This window comes from Vigna unguiculata, chromosome 10 (genome assembly GCF_004118075.2).
Source record: "Vigna unguiculata cultivar IT97K-499-35 chromosome 10, ASM411807v1, whole genome shotgun sequence".
NCBI classification, from domain to species: domain Eukaryota; kingdom Viridiplantae; phylum Streptophyta; class Magnoliopsida; order Fabales; family Fabaceae; genus Vigna; species Vigna unguiculata.
Genome location: NC_040288.1, coordinates 35,732,070 through 35,747,511, shown reverse-complemented (window position 1 = coordinate 35,747,511; position 15,442 = coordinate 35,732,070). Strand labels below are relative to the sequence as shown.

The window sequence follows — 15,442 nt, the reverse complement described above, 5'->3', positions numbered from 1 at the left end:
AATAAAAAAGAAAATAAACGCCTCAAACTAAGTCAAAGGCATTTTCATCCCATTTCAAAACTAAATCAAAGACATTTTCAAAACTAAACCAAAACCAAGGTTTTGAACAATAATCCTCAAATTGTAACTACAGCCACATCGGTCACTCATGTTCGCAATCTCCTGTGAAACCATGAAATTAAAAACCTTAACCAAAAGTACTCCCAACAGCTTGTTCGTTTCAAGTGTTAGATATGAATTTTAGTTTCAAACTTCATTTTCAAAAGTAAATGGTTATAAATCTCCCGTTCCGTACATGACTTTCAAGAATTAATGGTTATAACTTTTATATGCCAAACGTAATGCTTCCATCCTCTAGACAAGTTCACAAATTGAGTACTTTTTGGATAACCCTGTGCTAGAGGTGAATCCAAACATATCAAAACACAAAAAGAAGTACATGCTTAGATAACCCTTCCAAAAGTACGGGCAGAATAAAAGATACAATAAACAACCTTCTCCCAAAAGCACGTTCGAAATCGTCATCCAAGCATGTACTAATCCGTCTCATTCACAATCAGATCAACAAAAAAAGAACAAAGGAATCAATCAAGAAACACAGAACAGAACAATATAAGTATACCACCGTATAACAGGCTATCTTATTTCATTAACACTCACCATCCATATCTGGCAAAGTACACAGACAGACAACACCTTAACACCACCTACATCCAATTCCATCAGCACCACATCATAAAAATTATATAATCTCAATTAAAAAAAAAAAAAAGAAAGCCAAAAACCGTTACCGAAACCCTAATATTTCAAATCTTATCGATATCCTCATCCTCGAACTCGATATAATCATTGCCAGCGCCATCGTCCTCCTCGTCGAGGCCAGCGCCGATACCCTCGTTGAGCCTGGTGCTATCAGGAAGCTCACCGTAGGCCTTGAGGAGACGAGCCTCGTCCGGCATGTACTTCAGGATGACGTCAGCCTTGTCGTCCTGGTAGTCGCGAAGGCCGACGAGGATGATGTCGCCGGCGGCGATCCAGACCTTCTTGTGCATCTTGCCTCGGATGTGGCAGAGCCGCTTGGTTCCGTCGATGCACATGGCCTCGCAGCGGCCGTTTCCGAGCATCCGGAGCACCTGCGCGTACTCCTGGCCGTCCTCCTTGAAGACGAGCTCACGCTTCTCGTCGTCCGCCTCGTTCTTCCCACGCTTCCGGTTCTTTCCTCCCTTTCCCTTGTTCTTCGGCATCCTCGATTCGAAACCCTAACAATTGATCCTCACGCGCCGCCGAGACTGCTTTTCTTTTCCTCTTTCGGTTTCTGGTTCACGAATGAAGAATTTGCGTTGCCTTGCGTTGAGACGCAGGGAAATTGGGGTATGCGTGGGGAATACGAATTGAGGGTGAGTTCGAATTGACACTATTGCCCCGGGTGTAACGTCACTCTTAATAATTGATAATATTATTATATACTTAATTATCAAAGTAAGAAAAATAGTTAACGCTTGAGAACTTAACGAATAAATTAAAAATTTCAAAACAATTTACTGTATTTTCTTTAAGGACTAATGCTATAACAAATTAATGATTTATGCAATTTTTTTAAATATTTGTAGGAATAAAATTATGATCGATTTAGTTTATTAATCTGACCTACATTTTATATATTTTATGGATTGTAAATCCATACTCTAAATCTAGATTTTCAAAATGGATAATCCAAAATATTCAATCCAAATTTCCAGTTTATATTTTTGGTTAGGTTAGGCTAAAGGTTGAGAAGGACTAGCCCAAATTTAGTCGTATTTGATTGAGTTGGCGTGACCCTATACAAAAGTTGGCTAAATTAGGCCGAATTCTGTCAAGTTAGTCCCAGTCGAAATTTGGCCCAGTTGGTCCTGGACAAAATTTGGAAGTATTCGGTTGAGTTCACCCCAACCCAAATTTGACTGCATTGGGCTGAGTTGACCTAGACAAAATTTGACCGTATTCGGTCGAGACAACCGCGACCAAAATTTGGCTATATTTAGCCTAGTTGGCTCCAGTCAAAATTCGGTCGAATTCAATCGAGTTGACCCCGATTGAGATTTGGCTGAGTCGGTCCTGGCCCAAATTTGGTCGTATTCGGCTGAGACGACCTAGGATGAAATTTGACCGTATTCAAATGAGTCGGTCACGATCGAAATTTGACCGTATTCAACTGAGTCGGTCATGACCGAAATTCGGCCGAATTCAATCGAGTCGGCTCCGGTCAAAATTCGGTCGTGTTGGGCTCAACCAAAATTTGACTGAGTTGGTCCTAATATAAATTTGGTTGTATTCGGCAGAGTATATCACAACCGAAATTTGGTCAATTTAGGCGAGTCGGTCCTGACTGAAATTTGGCCAAATTCAGTGGAGTTGATCATGACCAAAATTTGGTCAAGTCGGCACTAGCCCAAATTTAGCTGTATTTGATTGAGTAAGTGCCGAACAAAATCTGACTATATTCAACTTAGTCGGCTGTGATCGAAAATTGGCCATATTCAGTCAAGTCGGTCCCGGCCGACGAAATTTGACTGATCAGGCCCTGGCCCAAATGTGGCCATATTTGGCCAAGTCAGGTCTGGACAAAATTTGGTCGTATTAGGCAAAATCGCCTAGCCGAAATTCAGTCGAATCCAGTCAAGTCGATCTCGACTGAAATTTTGTCAAGTCGACCTATGCCCAAATTTGGTCACGTCGTCCTCGACCGAAATTCGTTCGAAAGTCATTCAAGTTCATCCCATGCTGAAATTTGGCCTCGTTGGCCCCGACAAAAAATCTGGCAAATTCTATGGTGTCAGCCCTATGGACACAAGTTTTAAAAAAATTAATTTGAATTTATTTTATGAAAAATGGATTTTAGATTTTGAACTTGATCCAAATATTTAGATGTGGATTTAAACTTGATCTAAATATTTGGATCTGGATTTTTAAAAAATCCAATCTACTTTATTTGAAAAAAATGGATTTGGATCGAAAATCTAATCCAATTATTTGGATCCAAAATGAATGTGGATTGGATTATTAAAAGTCCAATCCATGATCACCCCTGTCAAATTGGAACAAATTTTAAAAAATACCAATTAGAACAACTAGAGGACCCAATTGAGATTTTTTAACAAATCAAGGACATTTCGTGAGATTAAACTATAGATAATAAATATGAATTATTTATTTTCATTAAGATAAAAACATAATTTTTAAAGGGAAAACTATAATTTACCAAATATAATATAAAATAATTTATTACTAATAATTTAGTTAAAATTAAGCACATATTTAAGTTATACACAAATAAGAATAATATAAATATGTAAACATGAAATGATTTAATACATATCAATATTAAAAAAATATTTGTGTATTTTTTTACTCATTGAAATAAATTTCATTTTGAATAAATAAACATAATTGATGTGTTCCTATAAACAGTTTATGAGTTCAATTATTTTAATCAATGTAACTTTTTTAATAGAAATTATTTTTCCATTAACATCCTTACCATTTTTATAGAAAAAATGTGTAATGATTAATTATTTTATCAATATTGGTGTTATAATTACTCTTTAATCAAAGTCACTAGTATTATTTGACGGTGATTTTCGTTTTTTTTTTATCCATATTTTGTGATACTTAATTTTTTTTTATCCAAATAAAAAAAATGAATAATATAAATTATACCTACTAGTGCAAATTAATTTGTAAAAGGCACCCGTGCAAATAGAAAAAATGGAGTTATAACATGTTAGGGTGTGATTTAAATTCCGACAGTTAGAAAGTGATTTTTTCGAGCGAACAGGAATGAAGGCAAGTTCACTTCTCATATATATATTCTGAATCTAGTGCACATGCCTGTATATTTAAGCTTTTGAAAGATTACATGATAATTGGAGATCTAAAAAGAGGTCAGTGCTACTACCAATTGGAATAGAAAAGTTCAGAACTAGAAATGGGGGTCAGTGCCTGATGGTGAGCTCAGCTCTAAGATGGAGGACACCATTGATGAAGTAAAGACTATCCTCAGCCATGAAAGAGGTCCATGGAATAGCAAACAAGTTTCTATACCCAACGGCCTTTCCCCCTGTGAACATGTAGTTGCCTTTGTACTTGCTAACGAATTCCTCTGTTGGCCTAGACCTTGCAGCAAACTCATAGTCAACAGCAAAGCTCACCGACCCCTTCTCCTGCATTCCCAAAAACAGCCCAAAGCAATGGAAAGAGCTTTGTTGATCCATGTTGCAATGTGCTGATAGGAAAAAACCTTGACCACCCAAATGGAATGCCTGAGAATATACCCGCCCAGATGGGAATAGATTGGCGCACTCCTCCCTCTTCAGATCCAAGTACACCACACACTGCTGCCGGGGAAGTTCGAATTCAACCACCTTCACCGGCCGGTACTTGTATGCCCTCTCCACAAATCGACGGTTTGAGGAAGCAGAGTCTTCTGCTGCCAGTGCCCGTTGGCGGTGTGGAGCCTCAGCCTTGAAAAATAGGCCCTCCAGTACGAGCTTGGATGCAACATCATGGTCGAAGTCAGAACAGGTTAATACCTTCTTCAGCTTTCGGCAGGTCATGTAAGGGAAGCGAATTAAACGAGCAAGATGGGCACCCAAGACTTCTCGCCTTTCTTCAAGTTTAGGGTACTGTTGTCGAGACCACTTCAACACAAAATCATATACAGCATCTTCTGATGCAACCTGGAGATCATCGCTAGACAGTATTGCCTCTACTCCAGCTAGGGGCAAGGCCATGACCTCTTCCTGGAACCTGGTCACGTGCAAGATTTATTAGCATTCATAAATAAATATGATAATAACATGAAAACAATGAAAAATGGCAACAAAATAAACAGGTGTTCTACAAAGAAGGGGCATTTATAAATAATTCCATAAAAAGAGAAGTATTTTCCAAAGACGTTTTTGTCATGGGATTCTATAATAGAAAAAGCCTCTAAATTACTATAACCTATTAATAACTTGTTTGGACAAGTTATTCAAAATAAGGAACTAAATACACCATAGTTGATCAACCATAAGTAGAACAGATATATTACCATAAAGGTACCAATTATTAGACACATTAGAGTCACTTCTAAAAACATACATTTTCTTCCCCGACGCTTTTCAGTTTCTAACAAAAAATGGAAAGAAATTTAAAGAAAATACAGTAAACCAGCTACAACTGAAATCAATTTTAATAACAGCAGCTAACAAGAGAGACAAAATGAAGAGGGAGTAGTAAATGCCACTTGATACAAGTAAACACCAGGTCTACACAACAGTTTATTTGTAATCACTGTGTATCAGATAATGACTGAAATTAAAATAAAAAGCTGAAACACTTGCTTGGTTATATCCTTGTATCGACCAGCCAGATACTGCTTTGCTGCATCCGTCAATGGTTGGACTGCATCGGCCATCAAGACACTAGAAGGAAGCTCCAGATAAAGCAAAGCAGAGTCAGGTGTCATAGGCATGTTCCGCAATAACCGGCTACAGTATCTCATGCACGAAGCAACTTCAAATTTGTCAGCAGCCATCAACACGTCCAGCAAAGCAGGTGCTGTAGTAGTGGTCAAGGTATTACTGTACATAAAGTTCAGCAGCTCCATGAGAGCAGCTTCCTCTGCAACATAAAAAGTATGGCATTTATAATGTAACCATTAGAGGGAAAAGAGGCAAAACTGTGCAAAGAATCTACAAAGTACATTCCTACATTCCTACCTGAGGCATTAATTCTGAGGGAGACATGTCTCTGCTCAGACTCCCTCATCCCATTTGAGAAAAGCTGCATAAAGTAAATACATTCTAGTAAGCAAATAATTTTTGGTAAAAAAATAAAATCAAATGTACCCTATAAAGAAGACAGATCTTCCTCAACCTTATAAAAGAAAGGACTTTTAGCAGCCAAGATAGGAGAACTTATGTGCAACGTTTTAACTCTAACAACGGCACCTGCAGAGCAGTCCATGCTCCAGTCCGAATCATGACTATTTGTAGCTTCATCACCTGAATTAACCACGCCAGACTCAAGAGTATTCACAGAGCAGAAATGATAACTTTATACTGAAAAGGAAGGAACCAAAAGATATCCATATCCGTTCCTTGTTTAAAAGCAAATGATTGTGTCATATTTTCTGATAACACATAAACTTCTCTAAACAATCACACTTGTGTTTAAATCGTACTATCCATTTACAGTTAAATTAGAGGATATTTTATGCAAAAGATGAAGATTCCTAAAGATAATTGGTAAACAAGGGCATGTTTCATTCCCTTCTCATTTTCAGATTTAAAATAATTTTTCCAAAACAATTTCACACCTAATCAGCAATATATTTCTCATCCAAAAATTTTAAAATGATTTCCGGAATAATTACTTCAAAAAATCAATATACAAAAGCATATTTTGTCATCTTCTTCTGTTTTGATCTTGTTTGAGCTCTACCTCAATTCCACACTCTACTCTCGCCTTACAATACCTTCCACTAACTGTCTGGACAACATTATTTAATTACATTTTGAAAACAAAGAACGGTTATTGAAAATACTAATCGAGCACGCCATATGTATAACACTTTAAAGGTATTCAATTCAAATACCAGAATGAGGTTCTTCAACCATTGCAACAGCCTCCTCATCTTGGTTTTCACGCTCATCCACATCAGGTTGATTCCCGTTCAAAATTTGCTCGTCTGGCACAGCAGCAGGTTCCGTGCCTGAACCCAAAAGAGCACACATATTGGCTACACAATGAGAAAACACTCGCTTCTACGTAATCAATGTCTAACATTCCCTTTTAAAGAAAAACAAAATCTATCAAATTTATACAAAATAACACACTTAATCTGTATTTCCAGTTTCAACACTTCAATAATCCTTTTTTTTTTCCTAATTTTGTAAAAAACACGTTGTACGTGCAAATCACAACCATTTCTACTTCTACCAGTGAACAATTCTAGAAACCCTAGAAATTATCTTTCCAAAAACAACAGAAACAGGTAGAGAGAGAGGAAGTGAGAGAAAGAGAGGACCTGTGTCCTTTCTGATATCCTCACGGCGACGCTTGCGGTGGCGCGCCCAATCGGCAATGGTGGCGCAGCCGTCGGAATCGGGTCCGGCGTCGGCAGGGTCAGCCATGATCTCGATCCGAAGAACCCTGTCAGAGAAATTACTGTCGTTGAAGGCGAAGGCGAAATCGGCGTCGGAAGTGGAACCAGCGCGAGACCAGTCGGATTCCATGGCCACAACCGGGTCAAATAGATCCGAATTCGAATCTTTCATGCGTCTAACGAAGAATCGAACCTATGATAAGGTCGAAATCGAAAAACCGATAAAAGGTTATAGTTTAGAAGGGTTTAGAGAGAGATGAGTGTGTTTGACAGAGAAAGAACTCATGATAATGAGAAGAAGGAGCAAAAGCCATGACCCTCAATATACTGCATACATTTCTGAAGTTCATCACCAGAGTAAAATTGTTTTCTTTTTCTTCTGGCTCTCAGATTTTATTCTAATAATAATTATTATTCAACTAATTTATAGAAACAAAGTGTCTTTCTACTTGTTATTAGGCTGTCAACAAAATTAAATTAACTTTAAAAACTTAGCTTAATTATATTTAAGTGTACTATAGATTTAGGAATTTTTGGTTAAATTTGTATTAATTAAACTCAAATTAAGTATTATTATTTTTTAAAGCACATTAATTATTTGCTATCATATAATATATATATATATATATATATATATATATTATTAAAAAGAAAAATAATAATAGAAAAACATGGGACCAAACTAAATTCATATAAAAAAATGCATACCAAACATTCTTAAATAATTAGACAACTCTATTATGAAAATAATTAATAGTAATCCTACGTGTCACAATATCATACATTTCATAATGAATTAGTTAAAAAAAAAATTTCCAATTTTCATCAAAATATTTTAAATTGATTTTATTTTTTTCTCTTTTAATTTTTAAAAATTTGATGTAATTTAATTGCATCACTTACAAGATATCAAAAATTTTAAATATGTCAAACATTCGTGTTTTTTTATTTTATTTTTTAATTTCTTCACATAATATTATCATATATCAGTGATAGTGTCTTTTGCTAATAATAGTATTCGTATCAGTACCTTATATTTAATTCAATTCTAATTTTATTTAAAATAAAATAATTTTTTTTTCAAATTCAAACTAAATTTAATTTTTATATAAATATTATACTAATATTTTATTTAAATTCATATTTTATTAAATATCCATAGAATTATTTTTAAACCAACCTATTTATAATGTTTGTTAAAAATATTTGTATTAATGTGTGTAAATACTTTTATTAGCTTCTTTTTATAACTTCATAAATATTTGATATAAATATCAATTTTAATAATAATATAGTATATTATTTAAAAAAATTAAACGTAGTTTGGAAAGAAAACAATTTGATCTGTTTTTTATTTAAATTAAAACTGAATTAAATTAAAATAACAAATACATTATAAAATAATAACATGTAATATATAATACTAACACTAACACACAACATTGTTAATGTTATTACCACACAGAGAGTGTCACCTAGAAAGACATTGAACACAATATTCATTCAGTAATTTATTTTTCAAATATTTAAAATAGTTGTTTAATATATTTTCTATGAATTATATGCATTTGATTAAACATGGTCCAATCTTTTTTATATTCATTCATGAATTTAATTCTCAAATTTTTAGAAGTATTTTCTATGAATTTATTAGTTTTATGAATTCACTATACAAAGTGAAATATTTATTAATTTATTTTTTAAATTAGAAAAATAATATTATACTTTATGTTTATGAGAAATTATTTCAGTATAGAAGATAGAAATTTGTGTTGGTCTCTCTTATTAAAATTTTGAATCATCTCTTAATATATAATGGAATCATAATTCACTATTTAGGTGTTGTTTGAGTGGTAGTCCACCACTAAAAAAGCTATATAGGTTCACATAGCAGTATTTGTTTTTTTTCAAAATCACATATAACATTTATTAAAACTTTATAATACAATTTTTTTTTCTTACAACTAACGATTATCTTATTAGCATGACGTAATTATCTCCAAAATATAATTGGACTTTCCAACAACAAAAACATACTTGTGGATTTTCATATTTCCAATAAATATAATCATACATCAAAATTAGAGTTCTCATATCTAGTTTAATCCCTAAAATTAACACTCATGACTTAGTGAAAAGTGTGCTTGGTATAATAATTTCTCAAATAGCCTTTTCGTCGTTCAAAGTACCAATCCCTGCATTAATAACATCTTCATTCAAATTATGTTAATGTTGTAAGAAAATTATACAATTGAAGTTTAAAAATATAAAATTTCAATAAAAAGAAAAATATAACACTCCAAGAAAACAAGAATAATAGACTTCATAATTTTTTTTTCCAACAATTAACAAATTAAATTAAGTATATTATACATAGGGGTCGTCGACAAACTAAACAATATATATTTTTTTATATATGGTTCTTATATTCGTATAGTCTCTAAAGTTCCAAAATCTACACATGTATCTTCTCATATATTTAATATAGGAATGACAATATGGGCTTGGCCCGTCGGGCCAACCCGTAGACCTGCAAAAGAAATGCAGGATGGGCCAGGGTAGTGAGCTTGCAGACCTGCAGTGGCTCGGTCTGTATAAGTTCGCAGCTCGTTGTTTGTGCGGACCGGTCCGCAAGCCTGCATAAAATTAAAAAAAAAACTTTCACTTGTCTATATTAATTACTTTTTTTATGAACTATTGCATTAACGTTTCAAATTCTTATATGACTGGAAAAGACAAATATTATGTATTTTTTAATGTGCTAAAATTTAAAGAATACATTGTGTATGTCATAGTATGAATATGAATATGATGAAAATGTTGAATTATCAATTTATCATCCAACTCCCTAAAGTCTTTACTTAATTTTGTGAGCTTCTTAAAGTTTCACAAATTTTAAACAATGAAAGTTTTATCATAAGAATTTAAAAAAAAAAAATAGGTCAACTCGCGGGCCTGCAGACCAAGTGCGGGACGAGGCAGGCTAGTGATTGCAGCCCGCATAAATTGTGCGGACGGGGCGGACCAGCCCACGATGTGCGGGACTTATGCGGGTCGGGCCTAAACAGGTCAGTCCGGCCCACATTGTCATCCCTAATTTAATATATTCATAAGAGGTCATCATATAAACAACCTTACGAGGGTACGCCACTAAAAGAAAGAAATTACAACACCATGATCTATGATAATGCATTTAAATAAAACAAATCATCAAATCATGGAATAATCACTATAATTATTCATCATGTCATCAAATGCATACACATATATAACATATTCCTATTTCTCATTATAATATTTTTCATTTTACACACCATACTCTTATCTCTCATCATAATATTTTTCATTTTGAAAATGGAAATGATTATACATAAATCCAAGATCTAATATGAATCGAAGTATCTAGTTTAGATCAGTAAAGAGAGACTCTAATTTCACATGTAAAAATGAAAATCACACAAACTCAACATGATTAAGCGAACATTTTATACATACACAATTGATACTATTCAGTTTCCACATGCAATTAGATAACATTAGATGCAAATGCAACAAATGTTCTTCGGTTTTTACATGCAGTCTAGAAATAGGATACAAATGCTACATTTGTTTTCCAATTTCTACATGCAACCAGAAAACATCAAATACAAATATAATGAATGTTCTTCAATTTTTATATATGTAGTTAGATAACTTCCTAAGCAAATGTAATAAATGTTCTTCAATTTCAACTAGAAGACTTTACTCATTTAACTCAAAAACTTCAAACTTAATATTCAAAAAAAGGATCGTAATCTATTTTAAACTCACCAACTATGATTATCTAATTTAGTTTTTCCTTCATGAAACTTTTCTTCTATGTTGATAAGATTTCAACTTATGTAAGAAATCATACACCACTTCAAAACTTTGATAGAGAAATTGATTCGTTGAAAATTGAATGAACGTGGGATGGAAGAGGACAAAGAAAAAACTTTAGAGAAAGAAAAAGAAAAATATTTGCATGTGAGTGACAGAATGAAAGTGAAAAAGAAGAAAATTCTTAAATAAACACCTAACCTATTTAAAAACATTCACATATTAGTCCATTTAAAAAGAAATTTATATTAAAGCCTCATACTTGTCTTACTATCTCATTTGTGAATTATGTCTATATTTAATAGTTATTTTTTTTGAGATAAGTAAAAATATGTAACATATTAACAATAAGTTATTAAATAAATGCTTTTTAATTCATATTCATATTTAATATATCTTTTATATCAAAGATATGTTATGGGAAGGGTAAAATTATTCATGGTTTTATAATCAATCTTTACGTTTTTTTATTTAATTAATTATTAATTAATGAATATGCGTGTCGTGTGTGTAGAAGGGAAGAATGTGTCAATGGAGGAGGCCAGTAATCTTTAGACTATTATTCAATTCAGAAAAGATACACAAAATTCTAATAGCAATTTCATTACTTTTATTAAAAATCAAGATGATAAAGATTAAGGACTTTGATAGCTATCTAAGTTCTTAATCTTTTTATATAAAGTGTTTTTTAATAGAGTAGTTTTAAAAAATATTAAAATAATATAAAAAAAACTAGTAACCTAGTAATGCAACAATAGAAAACACAATAATAATCATAAAAGAAAATATTGATATTTTTAACATGCAAAAATCATTTCAATATCAAAAGTAAAAATCCACATACACAAGTTAGCAAATCAATCTCTATTGAGATTAAATATGGGTACAAGAGAGTCAAATAAAAAACACAAGCAAGTGTCTATAACTAGTCAATCCATCAAAACAATAATGTACTCGAATATAAAGAATAAAGAAAGAGAAATCCAAAATCAAGCAATAGGCGAAATTGATTTCTCTAACCTCAAACCTCCAATTAATGATCCCAATAATAAAAATAAAGAACCCTATGCTGCAATCCTTCTGTCAAAGTTTCAGCTCGATCCAATGGTGAGTGAAACATGAATCACAATTTTACTGAGATGACTCCGTGAATATGCCAACAAATTATCTCTCTTTTCCAAGGGCTATGAAAATAAACCTCTCTTGACCTAAAAGACCTCTTTCCAATTAGATTAAATAGTGAGACAAAATGATTTTGACTAGATTGGACTTTTTAGACACAGAGTTGGGAGTCTAACCCAACACATCTCCCCCTTCACAATTATGTGAAGGTAACCATCAATCCAACAATCTCACAAGTTTCAAACTTATTCCTTGCCAATGCCTTAGTCATCATATCAGCACCATTGTCATCTATATGAAATTTATCTAACTCCTACAACTTAGTATCCAAAGCATCATGTATCCAATGATACCTCACATCAATTTATGTTTGGACCTAGAATGAAAAGTTTGATTCTTACCAAGATGAATAACACTTTGATTATCCACCAATAATGGATAGTTGTTCTGCACAAAACCAAGCTCCTGCAAGAATTTCTTCAACAATAAAAACTCATTGAATGCTTTTGTAATAGTAGTGAACTTTGCCTCTGTAGTAGACAATGCTACACACATTTGCAAGCTTTATTGCCAAGCCAAAGCCCCCCTAAAAACTTAATCAAATAGCCCAAAGTGGACTTGAATCAATGCCTTCATCCATATCTAAGTCGAAGTAAACCATTAAAGTGGGTTTATCACCTCCAAAACAAAGCTTCAAATCACTAGTATCATGAAGATACCCCAAAATTCATTTCACAACATTCCAATGTTCTTTACATAGATTTGACAAAAATCAACTAATTGTACCAACATGTGCAATATTTGGTCTTGTACATACCATTGCATACATCAAACTACCCACATTACTAAAAATTCTCATATTACATGAGAATTGTCTTGCAAATTTGTTAAAAAGTCTTGCAAGAAAATACTTTTTCCTGCTATTTTTTCTAAGAATTTTAATTGGTAGGTAATTCCTTTGTGGGTAATTATTGCCTACAAAATTATAAAATTAGCAAGTATTTCTTTCAAAATTTGTTGTGAAAAATATTTTATACAAAATATTTTAAAAAAAATTGGCAGCAATTTCCTGCAAAAAATTTTCATAACAAAATTTATAAGTATTTCCTACAAAAAAAATCAAAACAAAATTGGCAAGAAATATGAGTTTTTTTAGTAGTGCCACCATAGATGTATAATTATTTATGCTCATATATGTCTTCTCAACTTCATTTGAATGACTTTGTTTAACGTTGAATTTAAAATGAGTAGCAAGAGGAGTGCTCACAGATTTAGATTTTTCCATTTGGAATATCTACAACACCTTCTTGATGTAGTGCTATTGTGACAACCAAATCTTCTTTCTATTCTATAATATGAGATACTTATGCCAAGAATCTTTTTATAAGCTCTCAAGTCTTTTATGGAAAAAGACTCGCCAAATGTCTTATTTAACTTGTCAATTCTTGAAATATTTTTGTCAACAATAAGTATGTCATCAACATACATGAATAGGATAATAAAATGATTATTAGAGAACTTTATAATAAAGTTACAAAGATTAGAAGTAGTCTTTTTGTAATCTTGTTCACTCAAAAATGACTCAAACTTCTTGTATGTCTTGGAGCCTGCTTCAAACCGTATAAAGTCTTCCTTAACATACACATATAATATTCCTTGCCTTCAATAAGAAAGTCATTGTGTTGTTTCATGTAAGTATCTTTCTCCAAATTACCATGAAGGAAAGTTGACTTCACATCCATCTACTCAACCTTTGAAAGAGTAGCATCTAAACTTGACACAATTTTGATGGACATTTTGACCATGGGTGAGAAAACCTCATTTAAATCAATACTCTTTCTCTATTTAAAGCATTTCACCACTAATTTGGCCTTGTACCTTGGAGATGTAGATTAACATCTTGCTCCACCCTAAAAATTTATCTATTCTTTAAAGCCTTTTTTCCCTTAGGCGTTTTCACTAAATGTGATTGTCATGCAAATATTTCATTTCATCTTGCATTGCATATCCAACTACTGTTGTTTTTCTTCATTGTCTAAAGCTTGTGCAAAACAATAAGGTTCCCCACCACCATTAGTCAAGGATACTTGGAAAATGAATTTATCAGCATGTTGGACCTCTTGATAGGGACTTGTGGTAATTCAAGTGTATCACCAAGATTAACATAATGTTCCTGTTGAGAATCACCAATGGGAACCTCTACTCCATTTCCAACCCATTGATCATTAACATCACCATGTTGCTTATCATCTTGAGTAATAGTCTCAACATTTTCTAGATTCTAAATTTTGAATAGGAAACCACATCAGATTACCATTAATGAGATTATTATATCTCTCGTGTGTAGTCTTTTCTCCCTTGTTAATGTCCTCAATGGTTTAATCTTCCATGAAATGCACATCGCGACTTTTGACTAGCTTCTTCTCTACAAGATCATACAACCTATAGCCAAATTCATCATGACCATAACCAATAAAGATGCATTGTCTTGTCTTTGTGTCTAACTTGGATATTTCATCCTTTGGAACATAAACAAATGCCCTATACCAAAAACAAGAAAATAATCATGGCTAACATTCTTACCAAACCATATTTTTCCTAGCACCTCAATACTCAGAGCAATTGTAGGACTAAGATTAATAACATGCACAGGTGTAAGCAATGCCTCTCTCCAAAAGTGCTTAGGCAACTTTGCTTCAAAAAGTATACATCCAACTCTCTCAGCCAAAGTCTTGTTCATCCTCTTTGGTAAATCATTCAACTGAGAAGTTTTAGGAGAAGTTCTCTCATGTTTGATACCATGTTACTTGCAATAAAAATCAAAGGGTCCACGATACTTACCATCATTATTAGTACTAATGCATTTCAAACTCTTGTTTGATTGCCTCTCAACCAAATCATGAAATCATTGAACTTTTCAAGTACTTGATCATTTTGATGAGGTGCATAGACTAAGAACTTCCTAGGACATGCTTTTGGGATTGAAGAGAGTAGAGTTAGAGAAATGTTCTCATTGCATGACTAGTAAACAAACCATTCCCTTGAGAAGGATCCTCTCTAATGGAAACCATAGTGGCTTGAATTGGTGCATTTTGATGTTTGTGGCCCACTACGTCTTCCACCTCCTTGTCGTTCTTCGCGCGAGGCTAAATGACACCAACACATTGACCCGCGATTGGGCGCCTTGTCAGCGTCCAAGGTTGTTGTTAGCGTCATTGCTCACCGCTAGAAGCTTCACCGGAGCTGGCATAACTAGGGATGGCAAAAATATTCGTGCCCGCAGATATCCACGGATAAAATTCGTGACGGATAGTTACTACCCGCGGGTAG

At 33.3% G+C, this 15,442-nt stretch overlaps 2 protein-coding genes across 2 annotated transcripts; both read right to left on the bottom strand.

Moving 5' to 3' along the window:
• Positions 1–613: 613 nt before the first annotated feature.
• LOC114166602 (eukaryotic translation initiation factor 1A-like) lies at positions 614–1,408 on the bottom strand. Its single transcript, XM_028051350.1, has one exon. It carries the CDS (start codon positions 1,242–1,244, stop codon positions 807–809), a length of 438 nt encoding a protein of 145 aa, XP_027907151.1. The 5' UTR covers positions 1,245–1,408; the 3' UTR covers positions 614–806.
• A 2,412-nt stretch (positions 1,409–3,820) lies between these two features.
• Positions 3,821–7,516, bottom strand: LOC114166597 (BTB/POZ domain-containing protein POB1-like). The gene is made up of 6 exons (XM_028051344.1): positions 7,055–7,516; positions 6,623–6,739; positions 5,902–6,029; positions 5,745–5,808; positions 5,367–5,646; positions 3,821–4,788 (listed from the first exon to the last, which is right to left on the bottom strand). The coding sequence occupies exons 1-6, from the start codon at positions 7,302–7,304 to the stop codon at positions 3,975–3,977; spliced, it is 1,653 nt and encodes a 550-aa protein (XP_027907145.1). The 5' UTR covers positions 7,305–7,516; the 3' UTR covers positions 3,821–3,974.
• Between the last annotated feature and the right edge of the window lie 7,926 nt (positions 7,517–15,442).

Excerpts from the sequence above, each read along its gene's own strand:
- LOC114166602 (XM_028051350.1), bottom strand. The coding sequence starts at position 1,244 with ATGCCGAAGAACAAGGGAAAGGGAGGAAAGAACCGGAAGCGTGGGAAG.
- LOC114166597 (XM_028051344.1), bottom strand. The coding sequence starts at position 7,304 with ATGAAAGATTCGAATTCGGATCTATTTGACCCGGTTGTGGCCATGGAA. Across the intron at positions 5,647-5,744 it reads CCTCAGAATTAATGCCTCAG|AGGAAGCTGCTCTCATGGAG; the intron begins GTAGGAATGTAG and ends TTTATGTTGCAG. Across the intron at positions 4,789-5,366 it reads CGATACAAGGATATAACCAA|GTTCCAGGAAGAGGTCATGG; the intron begins GCAAGTGTTTCA and ends GCACGTGACCAG.